At 39.9% G+C, this 15,512-nt stretch overlaps 1 protein-coding gene across 13 annotated transcripts in view; it reads right to left on the reverse strand.

Moving 5' to 3' along the window:
* LOC140757931 (ankyrin repeat domain-containing protein 17) overlaps positions 1 to 15,512 on the reverse strand; it is a 61,636-nt gene that overhangs the window by 13,768 nt on the left and 32,356 nt on the right. For 10 of the 13 annotated variants that reach the window (XM_073093846.1, XM_073093841.1, XM_073093843.1 and 7 more), the window contains 17 exons: positions 12,841 to 12,932; positions 11,492 to 11,605; positions 10,596 to 10,889; positions 10,106 to 10,261; positions 9,020 to 9,175; positions 8,221 to 8,375; positions 7,361 to 7,502; positions 6,649 to 6,867; positions 5,914 to 6,186; positions 5,377 to 5,545; positions 4,188 to 4,425; positions 3,556 to 3,688; positions 3,047 to 3,147; positions 2,328 to 2,544; positions 1,360 to 1,506; positions 685 to 801; positions 79 to 227 (listed from right to left, as the gene is read on the reverse strand). In XM_073093846.1, the coding sequence (XP_072949947.1) occupies positions 79 to 227; positions 685 to 801; positions 1,360 to 1,506; positions 2,328 to 2,544; positions 3,047 to 3,147; positions 3,556 to 3,688; positions 4,188 to 4,425; positions 5,377 to 5,545; positions 5,914 to 6,186; positions 6,649 to 6,867; positions 7,361 to 7,502; positions 8,221 to 8,375; positions 9,020 to 9,175; positions 10,106 to 10,261; positions 10,596 to 10,889; positions 11,492 to 11,605; positions 12,841 to 12,932 (2,872 nt within the window). The remainder of the gene's footprint in view (positions 1 to 78; positions 228 to 684; positions 802 to 1,359; positions 1,507 to 2,327; positions 2,545 to 3,046; positions 3,148 to 3,555; positions 3,689 to 4,187; positions 4,426 to 5,376; positions 5,546 to 5,913; positions 6,187 to 6,648; positions 6,868 to 7,360; positions 7,503 to 8,220; positions 8,376 to 9,019; positions 9,176 to 10,105; positions 10,262 to 10,595; positions 10,890 to 11,491; positions 11,606 to 12,840; positions 12,933 to 15,512) is intronic. The other 3 variants (XM_073093844.1, XM_073093842.1, XM_073093840.1) reach the window with 2 other exon arrangements.

Genomic DNA, 15,512 nt, shown 5'->3' on the forward strand with positions numbered 1-15,512 from the left:
CACTTAGTCCACAACCCCAACACATCACACACTACAACACTACACTACACTACACGTCACGAGGCGAGCGGTACTAACTTGTCCTTCTTCTCGGCGGGGCGGCGGTCGGGCGCGGGCTTGGCGGGCGTGGCGGGCGGCGAGCTCGGCGCCACGTTCTCCTTCTCCTGCTTCTTGTCCGCTTTCGCGGCGCTCTCCTTCTCCGGTTTAGTCTCCACCTTGGGTTTTGCCTGCGAAATTTATGATATATCGGAAATGTTTAATATATATTCCAGAGGAAACATAATAAATTCAATATTTCAAGCTTTGTGTAGAAGAAATCAAAATTGGTTTATGTTATACTAACTATTATTATATGTTGGATGTCTACTTTAAAGTTAGAACACAGTTCTCGACGAATCAGAAGCGCCTGCAAACTCGTCAGAATATGATTGCAAGTCTACTAGAAAAAATATCTAATTGCGTTAACAGTTTTGCAACAAAAATCGATAGATAACCGCACACGCACACTAAGAAACGTATTGTGGTTCTGCGACCTCGCACAGAGACGGCTGAAAATCACTCCGTGTTTTATAAGCCAAAAGCGGCAGGGAAGCTATAAGTCAACACTTTGATAGTAATCTTAACCCATTAAAGCCTAAGTTTTGTTCTCTGCAAACATGCAAACAACATTGCAATACAACTCACTTTGTCCGGTTGCTTCTTAGCGGGCGGGGGCGCGGACGGCTTATCGTCCTTCTTCTTCTTCTTGAGCTTCGCGTTCTGCGCCGGCGGTGCCTTCACGTCCGACGACGAGCACGAGCCCTACACATTTTTAAATATTTTCATTCATATTTAAACTTCTATTAACGTGATATGGGATTGCATGATGTTATTGCAATATTATGTGTGTATATTTCGTATGGCAAAACAAGCATAATTAAAAGATCAAACCGCTTCGGCAAGAGGGCACGAAAAAAAGCAATACACATTCCTTTTTCGCTATCCTCCTACGTACTATGAGTTTCGTAAAAAACCATAAACCTACCAATCATTTAGATTATCTGAAAGTAGGAAGAAAAAGACAGAAAGAAAGTTGAAAAAGTGTAATTATTCAAGAGATTATTTGACTGATAAATTTGTATGGTTAGATGTAGCTCCAGCTCCACACATTCCAACCGCATAGATTGTCATTATGTATGAAAATTCTATTAAAAAATATGTAACACTGAATATTGTTCACCGCAACTCCATCCTTACGAAATGATGGTACATTATTGACCCTAAAAAAGTGTTCTGAAAATAAACTACTTTGAATAAAGTATTTTACCATTTTTGCGGTCAGCTATTCCTAATTTTATGGTAAAAATGTTAGCAGGTTACCTGTGAGTTGGCGTCGATGCCGCTGTCGCCCTCCTCCTTGGCCGCGGGCTCGTCGTCCGGCTCGCCGCCCTCGGAGCACTCGCCGAGCGCCTTCTCGCTGTATTCGCTGTTCTTGTCGTTCTCCGCCTGCAATTTGCGACGCTCCTCCTATTTCATAGGTTTATGCTACGTTTTTATCGGACAGATGGGGCCCCGCCCGCGACCTTGCCACCGATAGTTGGATATTTTCGTTGTAATATCTCTGCTTCCCGTCGTAGTCATGTTCGATTCGATATATTTAGGTCGAACCTTGCCGTGCATTTGTTGTTACATTATACGTATTGTACAACATAGATTTGTACACACTAAAATAACTAAGTATATTATAATGTATATAGTAAATGTTTTGCAGAAATGAATTTATGAACAAAGAAAAATGTCATCACTCAACACTCGTGGCGAAAAGGTCGCGCGCAGAGAGCAGGCTGTTAGTTCGTGGAATGTTGCGAAAAAATGATTGTTTATTATGAAAATAATGCCGCTTAACGTATAATATAGTACAAGAATTTTAAAGCAGTTATTTAATCCGTGAATAGAGTACATCCGTAATCATGTCATAACATCGTGATGACATACGATAAGCCGTCGTACCCCTAATTTGAATCTCACTTGAGGTATTTGGTAGACTACTACGTTGGTACTGACCGAGAAGAAATTGTGTTGGCTACGAATCTTTCATCTATATCTCCCTTTAAGAGGAGACCTGCACTTTGAAAGGGGATAATAAAATGTTTTTCGTGCTAATGATGATGACAACGATGATGATGATGATGATGAATGATTATGATACTAAGGAAATATTTCAATGTCTAGTGTCATTCTGTGTAGGTGTGCGGTGTACGTCGATAAGCGTTGTCAACGTGTGATGTATGTTGATTGTGTTCATGTGTGTGACGCGTATCTGTATGGTGTGCGCGGTGTAAGCGTACCTTCTTCTCCATCTTCTTCTTCTTCTTGCGCTCGCGTCGGCGCGCGGCGGCCTGGCGGCGGCTCTCCTCGCGGCAGCGCTCCGCGTCGAGCTCCTCGAGCAGGATGGTCGCGTTCTGGTTCGCGCGCGCCGCCTGCGTCTCCTTCGCCGCGCGGATCACGCGCACGCACTCCTGACACTTCTCCAGCAGCTCCTTGTCCGAGATCGTGCAGATGTACCTGCGCATAACGTGTGTTATTAGATATCCACTGTTGAAGTGTGTGAAGGTGAAACACGACACTCCAATTTATATGTCGTCTATTGTCTCCATTGTCACATTTATACATGAGATATGCACAGTAAGACCACTGTGGGACGACTGTGGGGACAGCGGCGTGTGCGGGAGCGTCAATATTATATTTCACCGTCAGCACATTATTACAACGTCTCTATATCTACTAAATCGTCACCAATATGCAGGTTTAAAATATGACTTATAACAAAACTCTTTATCGACTTGAAAATTATTTTTTTACTAGAACACACTAAACTTTCCTATATAAACGCGTTCAAGAGTACTAAACACATTTCTCAGTTACATAAATATTATGAAGGGTATTCTTTATATTTCTAGACACTGGTTCAATCTTCTACTGTGAGAATCGTGTACTTAATATTATTTAAAAAATCTTGATAAAAAATAAGAAAAAACAAAAAAAGTATTATAACAAACTAATTTACCTCGTCATTTCCTGGTCGGAGGGGAATTGCGTGACGACGCCGACCATCCATTTGACCACTTTGGTGTGGCCCTTCCGGAAGGCGGCCATCAGGCAAGACACCTAAAACACATTTATTATTAACTTGGTTATTATAAATGTTATTAATATTTAAAACCTATACTTTGTAATAAAAGACATAGGGCCAAGTTAAATAAATTTTAGGTGGTAGAATCCTTTGTGGTTCGACTCCGACGGCACCACCGCAACACCTATTTCTGCCTAATAAGCAGTGTTAGGCGTTGCTGTGTTCCGTTTTGAAGGGTGTGGTACGGGAGACATACTTTTCCGAGGCATTCCAGCTCAGTCCTCAGGGGTAGCGGCGCATCTGTGGCCGACCTCAGGTAGGTATATTTAATCCTATCTGGGGGTTGATTACAGATTTCCATGGGCGGCAGTAGCCATTTACAATCAGATGGACTGCTTGCTCGTCTGCTACTCCTATATTATAAAAAAAGTATTGTTATGCACCTTTCTATTGTCCTGTGAGTCGATGTCAGCGCCGGCTGCGTACAGCATCTCGACGACGGCGAGGTGGCCCCCGTTGGCCGCCAGCCACAGCGGGGAGTTGCCTTTCTTGTTCTTCACCTCTACCGCCGCCCGTCTATTACGATTGCGTTATCATGTCAATTTTTTCTTGATGTGTTACGTTTTAATATGTTACAATAAATATTCGTCAAATGTATAGATTTTCTTTATTCATATGCAAGTTAAACACATTTGATGAATGTTTTTTTGTCAATTTCATAATTTATATAAATTTACAAATTTTAATGTCTATAGTTCGTAAGGATGCACTGTAAGTAAAACTTTATGGCATACTTTTCTTATCGGGTCTATTTAAACTAGTATTGGCATTTAATTTACTTATTTTTCATAAGTGATACAAAAAAAATCATTTAGACAATGACAAAAGACAATTCAAATGTTTGTATTTTTAAGTGTTTACATTATTATTTTTATTTCATCATATACGTAGACACTTTACAGTGTATAAGATAAATAATCTTTGAAACGATAATATAGCAGTAATATGCATTTTACTTAGAGCACACGCTTTAAAAAATGACACACGCAACGTACACGGCTCATTCCTTCATTACCTCTGCAGCAGCAGCTCGACGAACTTAGTGTGTCCCTTGTCAGCGGCGATGGTGAGCGCGGTGTCGCGCGAGGACGGCACGGGCGGCGCGTTGACGTCCGCGCCCTTGTCGAGCAGCACGCGGCCGACCTCCACGTAGCCGCCGCTCGCCGCCTCCATCAGCGGCGTGAGGCCCGTCTTCGCGCGGTGCTCCACGTTCGCCTTGCGGTCGAGCAGCAGGCTCACCACCTCGTGACGACCTAAGGTCACGGTGTACGTGATTTTAGAATACGGGATAACGACGTACACTTAAAATGTACTCAATTTTGTATGTAATTTTATATTCAATGGAGGAATCAAGAAATAAATACCATCAGTCGAAATAAATTACAATAGAAATGGTGAAGACAAAGGTTAATATCATTGGTATATAAGTAAATTATAAATTTTCAAACTATCATCGGCAAATCTAAAAGTATAACGCAACTAAAAACACTTTACGGCTAAGGACAAAGACAGCGCGAGTCCCCCACAATACCCGTTCGCTGCCCGCTCTCGCCTACGGGTACATAGCTGAGTTAGTATGCCCTTACGTTGCTACGGAGTATATGCTTGTAGTTGTATTCGACTGCATTGGGTCTCCGACTGACACTTTGAAGGTGGTAGAACCCTTTGTGGTTCGACTCCGGCGGCACCACCGCCACACCTATTTCTACCTAATAACTGCAGTGTTAGGTGCTGCTGTGTTCCGGTTTGGAGGGTGTGGTAAGGGAGAAAGACTTTTCCGAGGCATTCCAGCTTAGTCCTCAGGGGTAGCGGCGCATCTGTGGCCGACCTCAGGTAGGAATATCTAATCCTATCTGGGGTTTATTACAGATGTCCATGGGCGGCAGTAGCCACTTACCATCAGGTGGACTGCATGCTCGTCTGCTACTCTTATATTATAAAAAAAAAAAAAAAAAAAAAAAAAAAACCTACGCGCATTAACTTCAGAGAAGACTTGAAGTTTTGCGCGGACTATATACATGGTAACTCGATAAAACTCTATGTCATGATGGATTTTTAAAGCTATGAAACCATCTAAGGTCCTAAAGGGCCAAAAGCTAATGGCATTATTAAATATATAATCCATAAAAGTAACAATAATAAGATACAAAATCAATAACTGAAGATATACTAAATATTATCAATATTGAAGTTTATTAACATACCTTGGAAGCATGCGAGCGTGAGCGCGGTGTTCCTGTTGGTCTCGATCTGTGCGTTGATGTCGGAGCCGCAGTCGAGCAGCAGCCGCACGGCCGCCGTGTGCCCGTTCATAGCGGCCAGCATCAGGGGGGATATGCCGAGTTTCGAGCCCGTACGGGAGTTGATCTCCGCCTATATGAAAAAAATATGTCCTTAAAAATGTAAAAACGTACACCATCTATTCTAGCGTTAGTTTCACTTTAATTATACAACAAATATATATGAATAAAAACCAAGTGCAGAGACATATACAGTTGTTTAAAAATCAAATAACGTGCACAAAAGGACAGTTAAATAGCTTTTAATATCGATTAACTTGCTCTTATTTCGCTAGAAATTTTAACTATTTATACACATATAATCCTACACAAATATCTTTTAAACATTGTCCGTGTCCTTTCGCTGTAAGCGCTCATCTTTGAGACAATGGCGTCGAAAAGTGTTCATAACAAGATCTAAATAAAGTCGCCTAAGATATCTATTACAATACTCTCACATACCTGGTGGTGCAACAGCAGGCGGATGATGTTGACGTAGCCGCCGGACGCGGCGAGCGACAGTGGCGTGTAGTCGGACACGTTGCGGTGCTCCTTGTTCGCGCCGCGGCCGAGGATCAGCTCCACCACCTCGTAGCGGCCGCCGGAGCACGCGAGCGACAGCGGCGTGTCCTTCGTGCGCTCCGACTGCGCCTCGATGTCGGCGCCGTGGTTCAGAAGGATCTCGACAATCTTCTCGTGGCCCGCGGTCGCCGCCAGGATAAGCGGGGTGAAGCCCTGTACGCACACAAATCAGTTGTAATCATAATATATTGTAGTGATAACAATGCAGATGTCGTTTAAAACATATATGTTAGAATAGCCTTTTTACCATTAATTTAACTTAACATTAATTTTGTTGTTTATTGCACCCGCTGGTTATAATCATACAACTGAATACTAGTGATTCTTTTTTTTTAATATGTAATCTAACAATAAGGCAGACGGGCTACCTGATGGGAAGTAGTCACCGTCGCCTATAGACATTTGCAACACCAGAGGAGTTGACAATGGATCGCCAGCTTTGAAGGACAGCTCTTTTTACACCCCTCTTGAAGATGTCATAGTCCTGAGGGAATACCTCAGGAGGAAGTTCATTCCACATTTTGCACATTTGCACGATTCTAGTAGTAGTCTCTCTAGAGCGACGCAAGCAAAAACTCCCAGTGTGTAAGAGCCTAACAGTTTAGTGATACGGACCTTCTTGTCGCGATGCTCGATATCAGCGCCGCGCGAGAGCAGCAGCTCGACGAGGTCCTCGTGTCCGCCGGCGCAGGCGAGCGTGAGCGCCGTGTCGTGGTTGGAGTCGGTCTCGCCGTCCACGTCCATCGCGGAGTAGGCGGCGGGCGCGGGCTGCGGGGGCGTCGCGCCGCCGAACGCCTCCGCCCGCCCGCCGCGCGCGCTGCCCGCGAACCGACCCTAAGAAAACATAAATATTTAAACTTCGCTCACTATATATGAAGAATCTATGAGAAGACTCAATTAACCTAGTGAGCTAGTAACATAACATAGTGTTACAACGTTACTGTAATAGTGATTTATTTACATCACAGGACACATATGATCACTTCTGTGATCTGTGAAGTGCAGTGTCAAAGAACGCTTCCTTCAATAAATGATTTGTTAACCAGTTTTGAAATATAAATGAGGCGACTATAAAGTTATTGTCCTCTTACACAGAACATTTGACTATTCTTTTACACAAGACACTTTCAAATTTCGTACTTCAATAGAAAAAAAATTATACAGATCTATTATTAATAACAGGCGAAAAAGTTATTTCACATTAATTCGATTTAAAATTTAAATAAACATCTATAAATGCTAATAGGTGACACAGTGATAATTTGTAGAATTATAGTACTCTTAATTCGTAGTTAAATGAACGTATAAAATCGTAAAGTTGTGTTACCTTCTTCTTGAGCGCGGTGGTGTTGGCGTGGTGGTGCTGGTCGCGCTTGGCGTGCGGCGGCGCGGCCGGCTGCGCGCCGCCCGCCGTCGCGCGCGCCGCCATCTCCTTCGCCGTCACCGACAGGCCCGCTAGCACGCCCGCCCTGACATACAACCATACGTTAGTAAACATTACTCACTCCTAGCAAGAAAATGTAACCAGTTTTGACAATTGAAATTTTCACTGTCGTTCATCTATTTTCGTGTTTCAGAAATATAAAATAAATGTAGTTTTTAGATCAATTACAGCCGTTTAAGCCATTTAATGGCTTCCTTTAATTACAAGGCGGTGAGATATCTATCTATGCATACGCAACGTTTTTAATTCGACGACTATTTATCTGGAAATAGCTTTAAGTACTAAAATAGCTCACCTTACTTTTTTCTAAACGTATCCGGAATCAACTTCAAAATATTTCATATAAATAAACCATGGTTAATATTGGCCACCGAAAAAATCAACAAAAATCTCCACCATATAGAACACGTAACATTTGAGTGTACACATTTTGCTTTATACGAGTATAAAGCCTTTTTTTTTCGAAGTGTGTAGTTGCTGGTAGTCCTAGCAACCTCTGCAGCTTCACCGGGTTTAGCTGGCGAGCTTAAAAGCTTAGCCGAGTCATGAAGATTATGACCTAGAAGGGCGGAATAGTTTTGGTCACCGTCGCGGGTTTCTTAGACCGTCCACCTTCGCTAAACTATCCCTAATTGCGGAAAGTATTAAAGACGGTGAATGTAAATTTGTATGGGGGATCGAGCTGTCAAGTCCTCGATGGTAAACTCATACTAAAGATAATGTACTAGGGCATCATATATCACCTGTACGCGTTCTTGATGTTGGGCGGCGGCAGCGCGAAGTGCGGCATCGGGTCGGGCTGCGCGGGCGGCGCGGGCTGCGCGGGCGCCGCGGGCGGCTCGGCCGCGCCCGCCGGCGACGGCGGCCGCACGCGGTAGCCGCACGCACCCGCCGCTTGCTGTACACACATCACTCAAATAAATCACGTAGTTTTTACAATGGAATGAGATGCTTATTTACACTATAATTTTGGTGATAGAACCCTTAGTGATGCAACTCCGGCGGCACCACCGCCACCCCTGTTTCTGCCTAATAACAGCAGTGTTAGGTGCTGCTGTGTTCCGTTTTGAAGGGTGTAGTATGGTATGGATTTCTGGGAACTTTGAAGAAAACGTCAGGCTTCATACTCAGCCACCCATTTTTAATATACAAGCATACAGTCCATCTGATAGTGACTAATGCCACCGATGGATATCTGTGATCAACCCATAAAATCCTGAGGGCGAGGTCAAGTGCTACTCCTATGACTTATTAGTATGCTTCGGATACCCTTACCACACTCTTCAAAGTAGAACACAGCAACGTTGAACACTGCAGTTATTAGAGAGAAACAGGTGCGGCTGTGGTGCTTCCGAAGTCAAACCTTTATGAAGTTTCTTTTACCACTTTTTCATAACGAAATACCTTTCATAGTCGTGGTAAATTATATCGACGTTCCAAACAATTTGTAATTATCTACTTTAAATAAAATATTTTGTTGTTCCTTTTCCTATCCACAGTCGAATTCTACCACTTTCACCCGTGATGCGATCGGTGACGTACCGCGAGCTCCTGCGGGTAGTGCGCCTGCCAGTCGGCGGTGAGCGCCTCCTCGGCGGCGGCGAGCAGGCGCCGCGCGTGGCGCTCCTCGCCCTCCTCGCGCGCGCCATCGCCCTCCGGACACTTCGACAGGATCTCGTGAGACTTCTGCTGCATCACCTGTCATAATCATCATCATCATGTACTACGGTACAAGACAGACAGACATTGAAATTGTTAAATACGTCAGCAAGTTCAATATCTGTAGTAGTATACATACAACCAGACCATAATCTAATGCATCGCTGACAAACCTAAATTTAACCTTTTTAAAATCTTAATAAGATTGCAAAAAAATTCTATTATTAAAAATACCCATATTATTTTTTTGTATCATGTAAATAGACTCATATAATGTACATATATTGAAACTACATAGCATGTCGACGTAGAAGTCTATGAATTAATTATATGCTTCATTTGAGATATTAACCATCATGATATCTTCAATGATACGCATCGCGTGGAACCTCGCGATAGATAATTATATGACAAGGCGTTTAGTGTCGTTTACATGGCAAAAGAGATTAAATAGAAAGAAAGTTCATGATTAAACAGGATCTCGACAGGGGAGGAAACAAAAATAATATTAAGTATTAACAATTCAGAGTCAACCATTCAAATGTATAGGTTAGGTTATAATTTCATAACTTAATAATGTTCTTTCATGTATGAGGATTAGATCGACCATTATATATATTAATAAAAAATATATATTTTTTTTTTCATATAACGCAAAAAATGACCGTACGTACAGTCGAACTCATGATAAGTGATCATTGTCAGTCGTAAATGTCGGAAATAAATTTCAAATAGAACAGTAGTTTTGCTTAAAGTCGATCATAGACCCTTCGCAGCTCCTGAGGACGCCCTTTATTAATAATCAATCTATCGAAATTTGTCATAAAACTCTTATACGTCTGAAAATGTTTGGTAGTCAAAACATTGGATAGATTAATTAATAGTAACGGACGTTAAACAGTCGTCTCGTATGTATGTCATCTAGTATCAAGTGAACCGCAACAGCAGCTCGACTCCGGCTGTACGTACCTGCAGCACGAGCGAGCGCAGCTCGTTGGGCGGCAGCGCGACGAGCGAGGGCACCTCCCGCTGCAGGTAGGCCAGCACGGCGCCCAGCTCGCGCGCCTCGGCCGCGCTCGCCGCCGCCTCCTCGCCCGCGCCGCCCTCCGCCGCGCCCGCCACCGCCTGACACACCACACAGTTAACACTTGGCTGATTCTTCGATACATACAGTCACCGACTCTTTCGTATATTTCATGTTTTTTTATATTTTTTTTATATAAATAACATCAATTTCTACTGGTAATTGCATGTTACAATCTCTAGTGGACTTAATGCCGGAAGGGGCGATGCGGAAAATAAAATAAAATTTCACCATAGAGATTGAAAAAAAATAGCTATTCCAACTTTGAAGATTGACAAATTAACTCATGAAGTGTCCTTAGATATACAAAAGAATAAAAAAAATAAATGAACTTGAAAGGGATATATTAAAACAAATATAATTCTGCGAGCTTACCTGAGGCATGTAGGCGTCAGGCCTCTGAAGGTCATATTGTTGCTGCTGCTGCTGCTGTTGTTGCTGTTGCAACTGCTGCTGTTGTTGCAACTGTTGTTGATGGAGCAGCTGTTGCTGTTGTTGTTGCTGCTGCTGCTGCTGCTGCTGCTGTTGTTGGAGATTTTGCTTTTTCTGTTGCTGCGCCTGTTGTTGCTGTTGGTGTTGTGCTTGTTGTTGCACCTGCTGTTGCTGCTGTTGCTGTTGTAGCGCCGCCAACTGCTGCAGCTGTTGATGCTGAAGTTCTTGCAGTTGGTGCTAAAAATGACACGTATAATTTGTCTATCATTATTATTCGGGAGGGAAAAAAATAAAACTATAAAATCTTTTGCCTTTTGTCTTTACGAGGGTTTGTGTGATCTAAATATACTGCTATAATAAGTGGACGTAAACTAATGCGATATAAACAGTTGTATTTTCATTATACAATAATTCCCCAGTAATTACTGATATTCATTACGCTATGAAACAGCATTATTAGCTAATTACTTAAAATCAATAAATTGCTAATAAGATTTGTTGGTATGTTCTAAGATATACATCGATATAAGATACGATAGATTACACTAAAGTATATCGATTACAATCCCGAACTACAAAAGGTATAATTCCCGGCACGACTCTTGAACTCCGGACCGTTAATTGCGCGGATTTTTTAATTAATCCAGTGGAACAAATTGGATAGAAAGTATGATTGTACCGATTGGCTCTTAACATTGTCTCGATTGAATCAATCGGTGCGTCGTTAAGCCTACGTGCACACATACGTAAGTATACGTACATGCGCAAGCTCACCCACACTGGGTCGGAGCTCGAGAGTCGTGCCGGGAACTACGTGTGGATCTTTAATGTTCACCTACATCGTTAACATGTTGCCCGAGGCGCTGCAACGCTTCCAGTAGGAGGTACTTGCAACCGAACTTCGCGTATTTTCGCGTCGCTTTAACGCGAGGCCGGTCTTGTATGGGCGTGTTCTATATCATATTGATGACGTAAGTGAGAAAAACAAGTAATTTCACATTTTCACTCAAGAGAATTGTGTTAGAAAAAACGCTTAAACGTAAGAAATACGGGTTACAGAACGACGGTAGTGCACGTTCCATGGGTATTAGTAAATTGTGCGTACGTTTGAAATAGTACGCAATAATTTGCTTATAACAATAATAAATACGATCACTTGCATGTTTGATTGAAATCGACGTGCATATGTTGCAAACATTGACAGAGGTTAATTTAGGAAGCACATTGTTAAGTTATTTTTTTTACAAATATTCACATTCGTTGCTGATCAATAAAACGATATAAGCACGGCAACGCAAGAGGCATTTTACATATTACGGTTTGAACGGGAAGTTTTTTGAAAGCACTTGATAACGCGTATATTTTGTGATGAGTGGAATTCGAATTATAATTAATTTTAAGGCTACGTTCTTAATGTCTAGAAAAGGAAAATATCAGGCCGATAGAGTGGAGACAGAAATTGTCGGTCTTCACACAAAACACACATACATACAGGAGCTGAAATTGTTAACTTTAGAGGTAAACCTATATCACGTGAACCATTGGTGATCTTGGAAATATAACTTGCCAGAATACAAATAGTATAATTTATTTAAGAAATGTGTTGCTTTATAAATACCATCGTGTAAAGCAGTTATATTTCCGAGTTAATCATTGGTTTCAAATTAGACACAGAATTTGTTCGCACCGACAATTTTGTATGCATATTTACGTGAAGAAACAGTATGGACTTGCAGTTCATATGAATATGACAGATGGCACCAGCTTTCTAACATCAAAAACCGACCTAAATGAGGACTCAAAGGCGATCACAGATGTGCCAGTATATCTAAACAATAGATTGAACTTCTATCTGAATGCAGGCTGTTTATTATACTTTTCGTGTCGAAAAACAAGTTGTTTCACGCCAATACACATACAATATTTCATACACTTAATTGCAATTATTTTCAACCGACTTCAAAAATTACTCTATACAATATATGAGAGATTGAAGAAGATTTATACCTCCTTTTCATATAAAAAACAGATATAGGTATAAAATATGATGATACTTATAGTTACAGTTAAGAATCACACCCAATTTTATCTTCAACTGAAATTACTAGTCTTTTATCTTCATTATGAGAAATTGAAGTCGGTTAATTATATCTTAAAGTTGTCTGTAAACAGGTATATATGAACTTACCTGGTTAAGGTTAGCGGTTAGCTGCTGCACTGGGAATAGTTGCTGCGGAGGCGGGTACGGCGGGGTGGCGGGCGGGTGGATCGTCGTCACACCTGTTGTCGACACACTCGTTAATTTTCTTCACACTTACCATAGATTAGTAAAGATACTGGGTGAAGTGGCTTCATTCAATTTCAATGCGGCTAAAGGCTGATTTATCAGTTATTTTTTTGAACTCTTGACAAATAAAAATCATTTTTGGAGAAAATTTCCGAATAAATAACTAATACTGCGTAATTTACATAATAAATTAATAAGTATTTCAAATATTTTAAGGACATTTTAAGCACGGACGCGTGGCAAAAGTTTTTTTACGCAACTATTTCAATTCTCAAAAATGGTTACATTTTGTCTTAGGAGTGAGTAATTTTTACTAATCTATGACACTTACACATACTTTAAAGGTTGCCCGATGATTGATATTAGCCGTATATTCCTACCAAAAGCGATTGCTGTCGTGTGTGAACTAAGTTGGAACGCCTTTATGTATGCTATACGCACTCTCAGAATCCACTACAAAACAGCTTCAGCAATGCTGTTATTAAGCAAAAATGGGCGGTATACAGGGTGAATTTTTAAAACGGGCCTTCAGGGCCAAATCCGAAACTATAAGGATTAGCGAAAAATGCTGAAAGGAGTAACGAGGCCGAATTTGATAAAAACTAAAACTGCATCATTAATTTTTTAAAATATCTTTTTCCCTAGCCGGGAATCGAACGAGTTCATTTTTAAAAAAATTACACCCTCTATATTATTCCACCATCTGATAGTGTCGCTTATAAGGATCAAATTCTGGGAAGTAATGTTATGTGACAAATTAAAGGAAAAGGAAAATTTTGAAGAAAATACATATTTTTCCATACGTTGCCATACTAATCCTTAAGGATTATACATAACAAATGATTTATGTGTAATTCTTTAAAAACATACGTAAGTCATACCATTGAAGAATTTGTTGCTTATTCAACTAATTATTTGATGTTATAACCGTGACATACGGCTTAGTATGAGAAAGTAATAGTTTGGCAAGTAAATTACCGCCGTTTTTAGGATTTATTTTTTAATAAAAATAGATAAGTGATTAAATAGTAAATTGTTATTGTTTGTTGTTTATAACTATGTTTCAACAGTATATATAATATAATTTTCTATATCTCTTTGTTTAGTTATCACTCGGATTTGACTCGAAAAAGACATTCTCGCAAATTGTCAATTTTACATCTGTATTAAACGAAACTCCGCCCATAGCAAGTTAAATCGATTATAATGGTCCTAAAAGTAACCTTAACTAAGTCGGACATAAAAATATAAATTCTTGAAGAACAAAACGTCCATTTCGAATGATTTGAAACATTGAGCCAAAAAATTGTTAATATGCGAAATGTTTAAATTGATGAAAGGCGGGAACTTAACTGCCAAATTAATATAAAAAAATATGTATTTTCTTAAAATTGAGGCTTTTCCTTTAGTTTGTCATTTATCATTACCCAGATTTTGATCCTTATAAGTAACACAATCAGATAGTGGAATAATATAGAGGGTGTATTTTTTTTTCAAAATGAACTCGTTCGATTCCCGGCTAGGGAAAAAGTTATTTTAAAAAAGTAATGATGCAGTTTTAGTTTTTATCAAAATCGGCCTCGTAACTCATTTCAGCATTTTTCGATAATCATTATAGTTTCGGATTTGGCCCTGAAGGCCCGTTTTAAAAATTCACCCTGTATATGTAGTGATACTTTACAATTTTGTAAAAAGATTTCTATGACCCTTAATTTAAAATCCTGGTAATTTAAGAATGATTACATGTTTTAATGGATTGATCTATTACATAAATACTACTCTTCGCGAGTGAATATCTATTACTGCATTGCACATATACCATAATAAGCAAAAACAAGGTACGGTGATTAGTTGAACTTTAAAATAATATATACGAATATTGGTGATGTTATTTATTATGTGGCGCAGTTTGTGAACTCTTCACACACAACAACTTGTTCTTATTGTTCATTAATCCTTTACAATACTTAATGTAAACCGAAAGAAAAAAATCAAAAGTATGAAAGTATTATTATTCATTAAGAGTCAACTTGGCTATCTGAATTAAAGTAATTAATATCACCTGGTGTTGTATACATTTATTGGACTGATACATATCACATGGTATATAAAGTTTCAGATGTTCAAACTTTCCCCAAAAGATGCGCATACGACTTACACACATTTTCTGTACATGGCGCGAAATTAATGGTAACATTAGATGTTATAATGAACCTTATTGTTATTATTGGTGCGCAACAAACAGCAAACAAAACATAGCGGACGTAGTATTATACATTAAGCACAAATTAGTACTGTTACCGGTTATGATACATCTATAATATCTTTTGGATACATAATGATTTGAGCTCTAATAACTGACATTTAATACAAGTCGCATATTAACCTAACCTAACAAAGCATTTTACATGCCATTTTAATTGTTGAAGATGTTTATTTAATAACATTAATTAGATTCAAATTTACGCATGTTTTGCGGTGCCATGATTGTCCTGGATTACTATTGAAATTTCATATTTTATTTTCTAAGATTATCTCATCATATTTTGTACATATGCAGTAGACAATTAATT

This window comes from Epargyreus clarus, unplaced genomic scaffold, assembly GCF_041222505.1.
Source record: "Epargyreus clarus isolate Ecla_fem2 unplaced genomic scaffold, WU_Ecla_fem_2.2 ptg000005l, whole genome shotgun sequence".
Classification (NCBI taxonomy): Eukaryota; Metazoa; Arthropoda; class Insecta; order Lepidoptera; family Hesperiidae; genus Epargyreus; species Epargyreus clarus.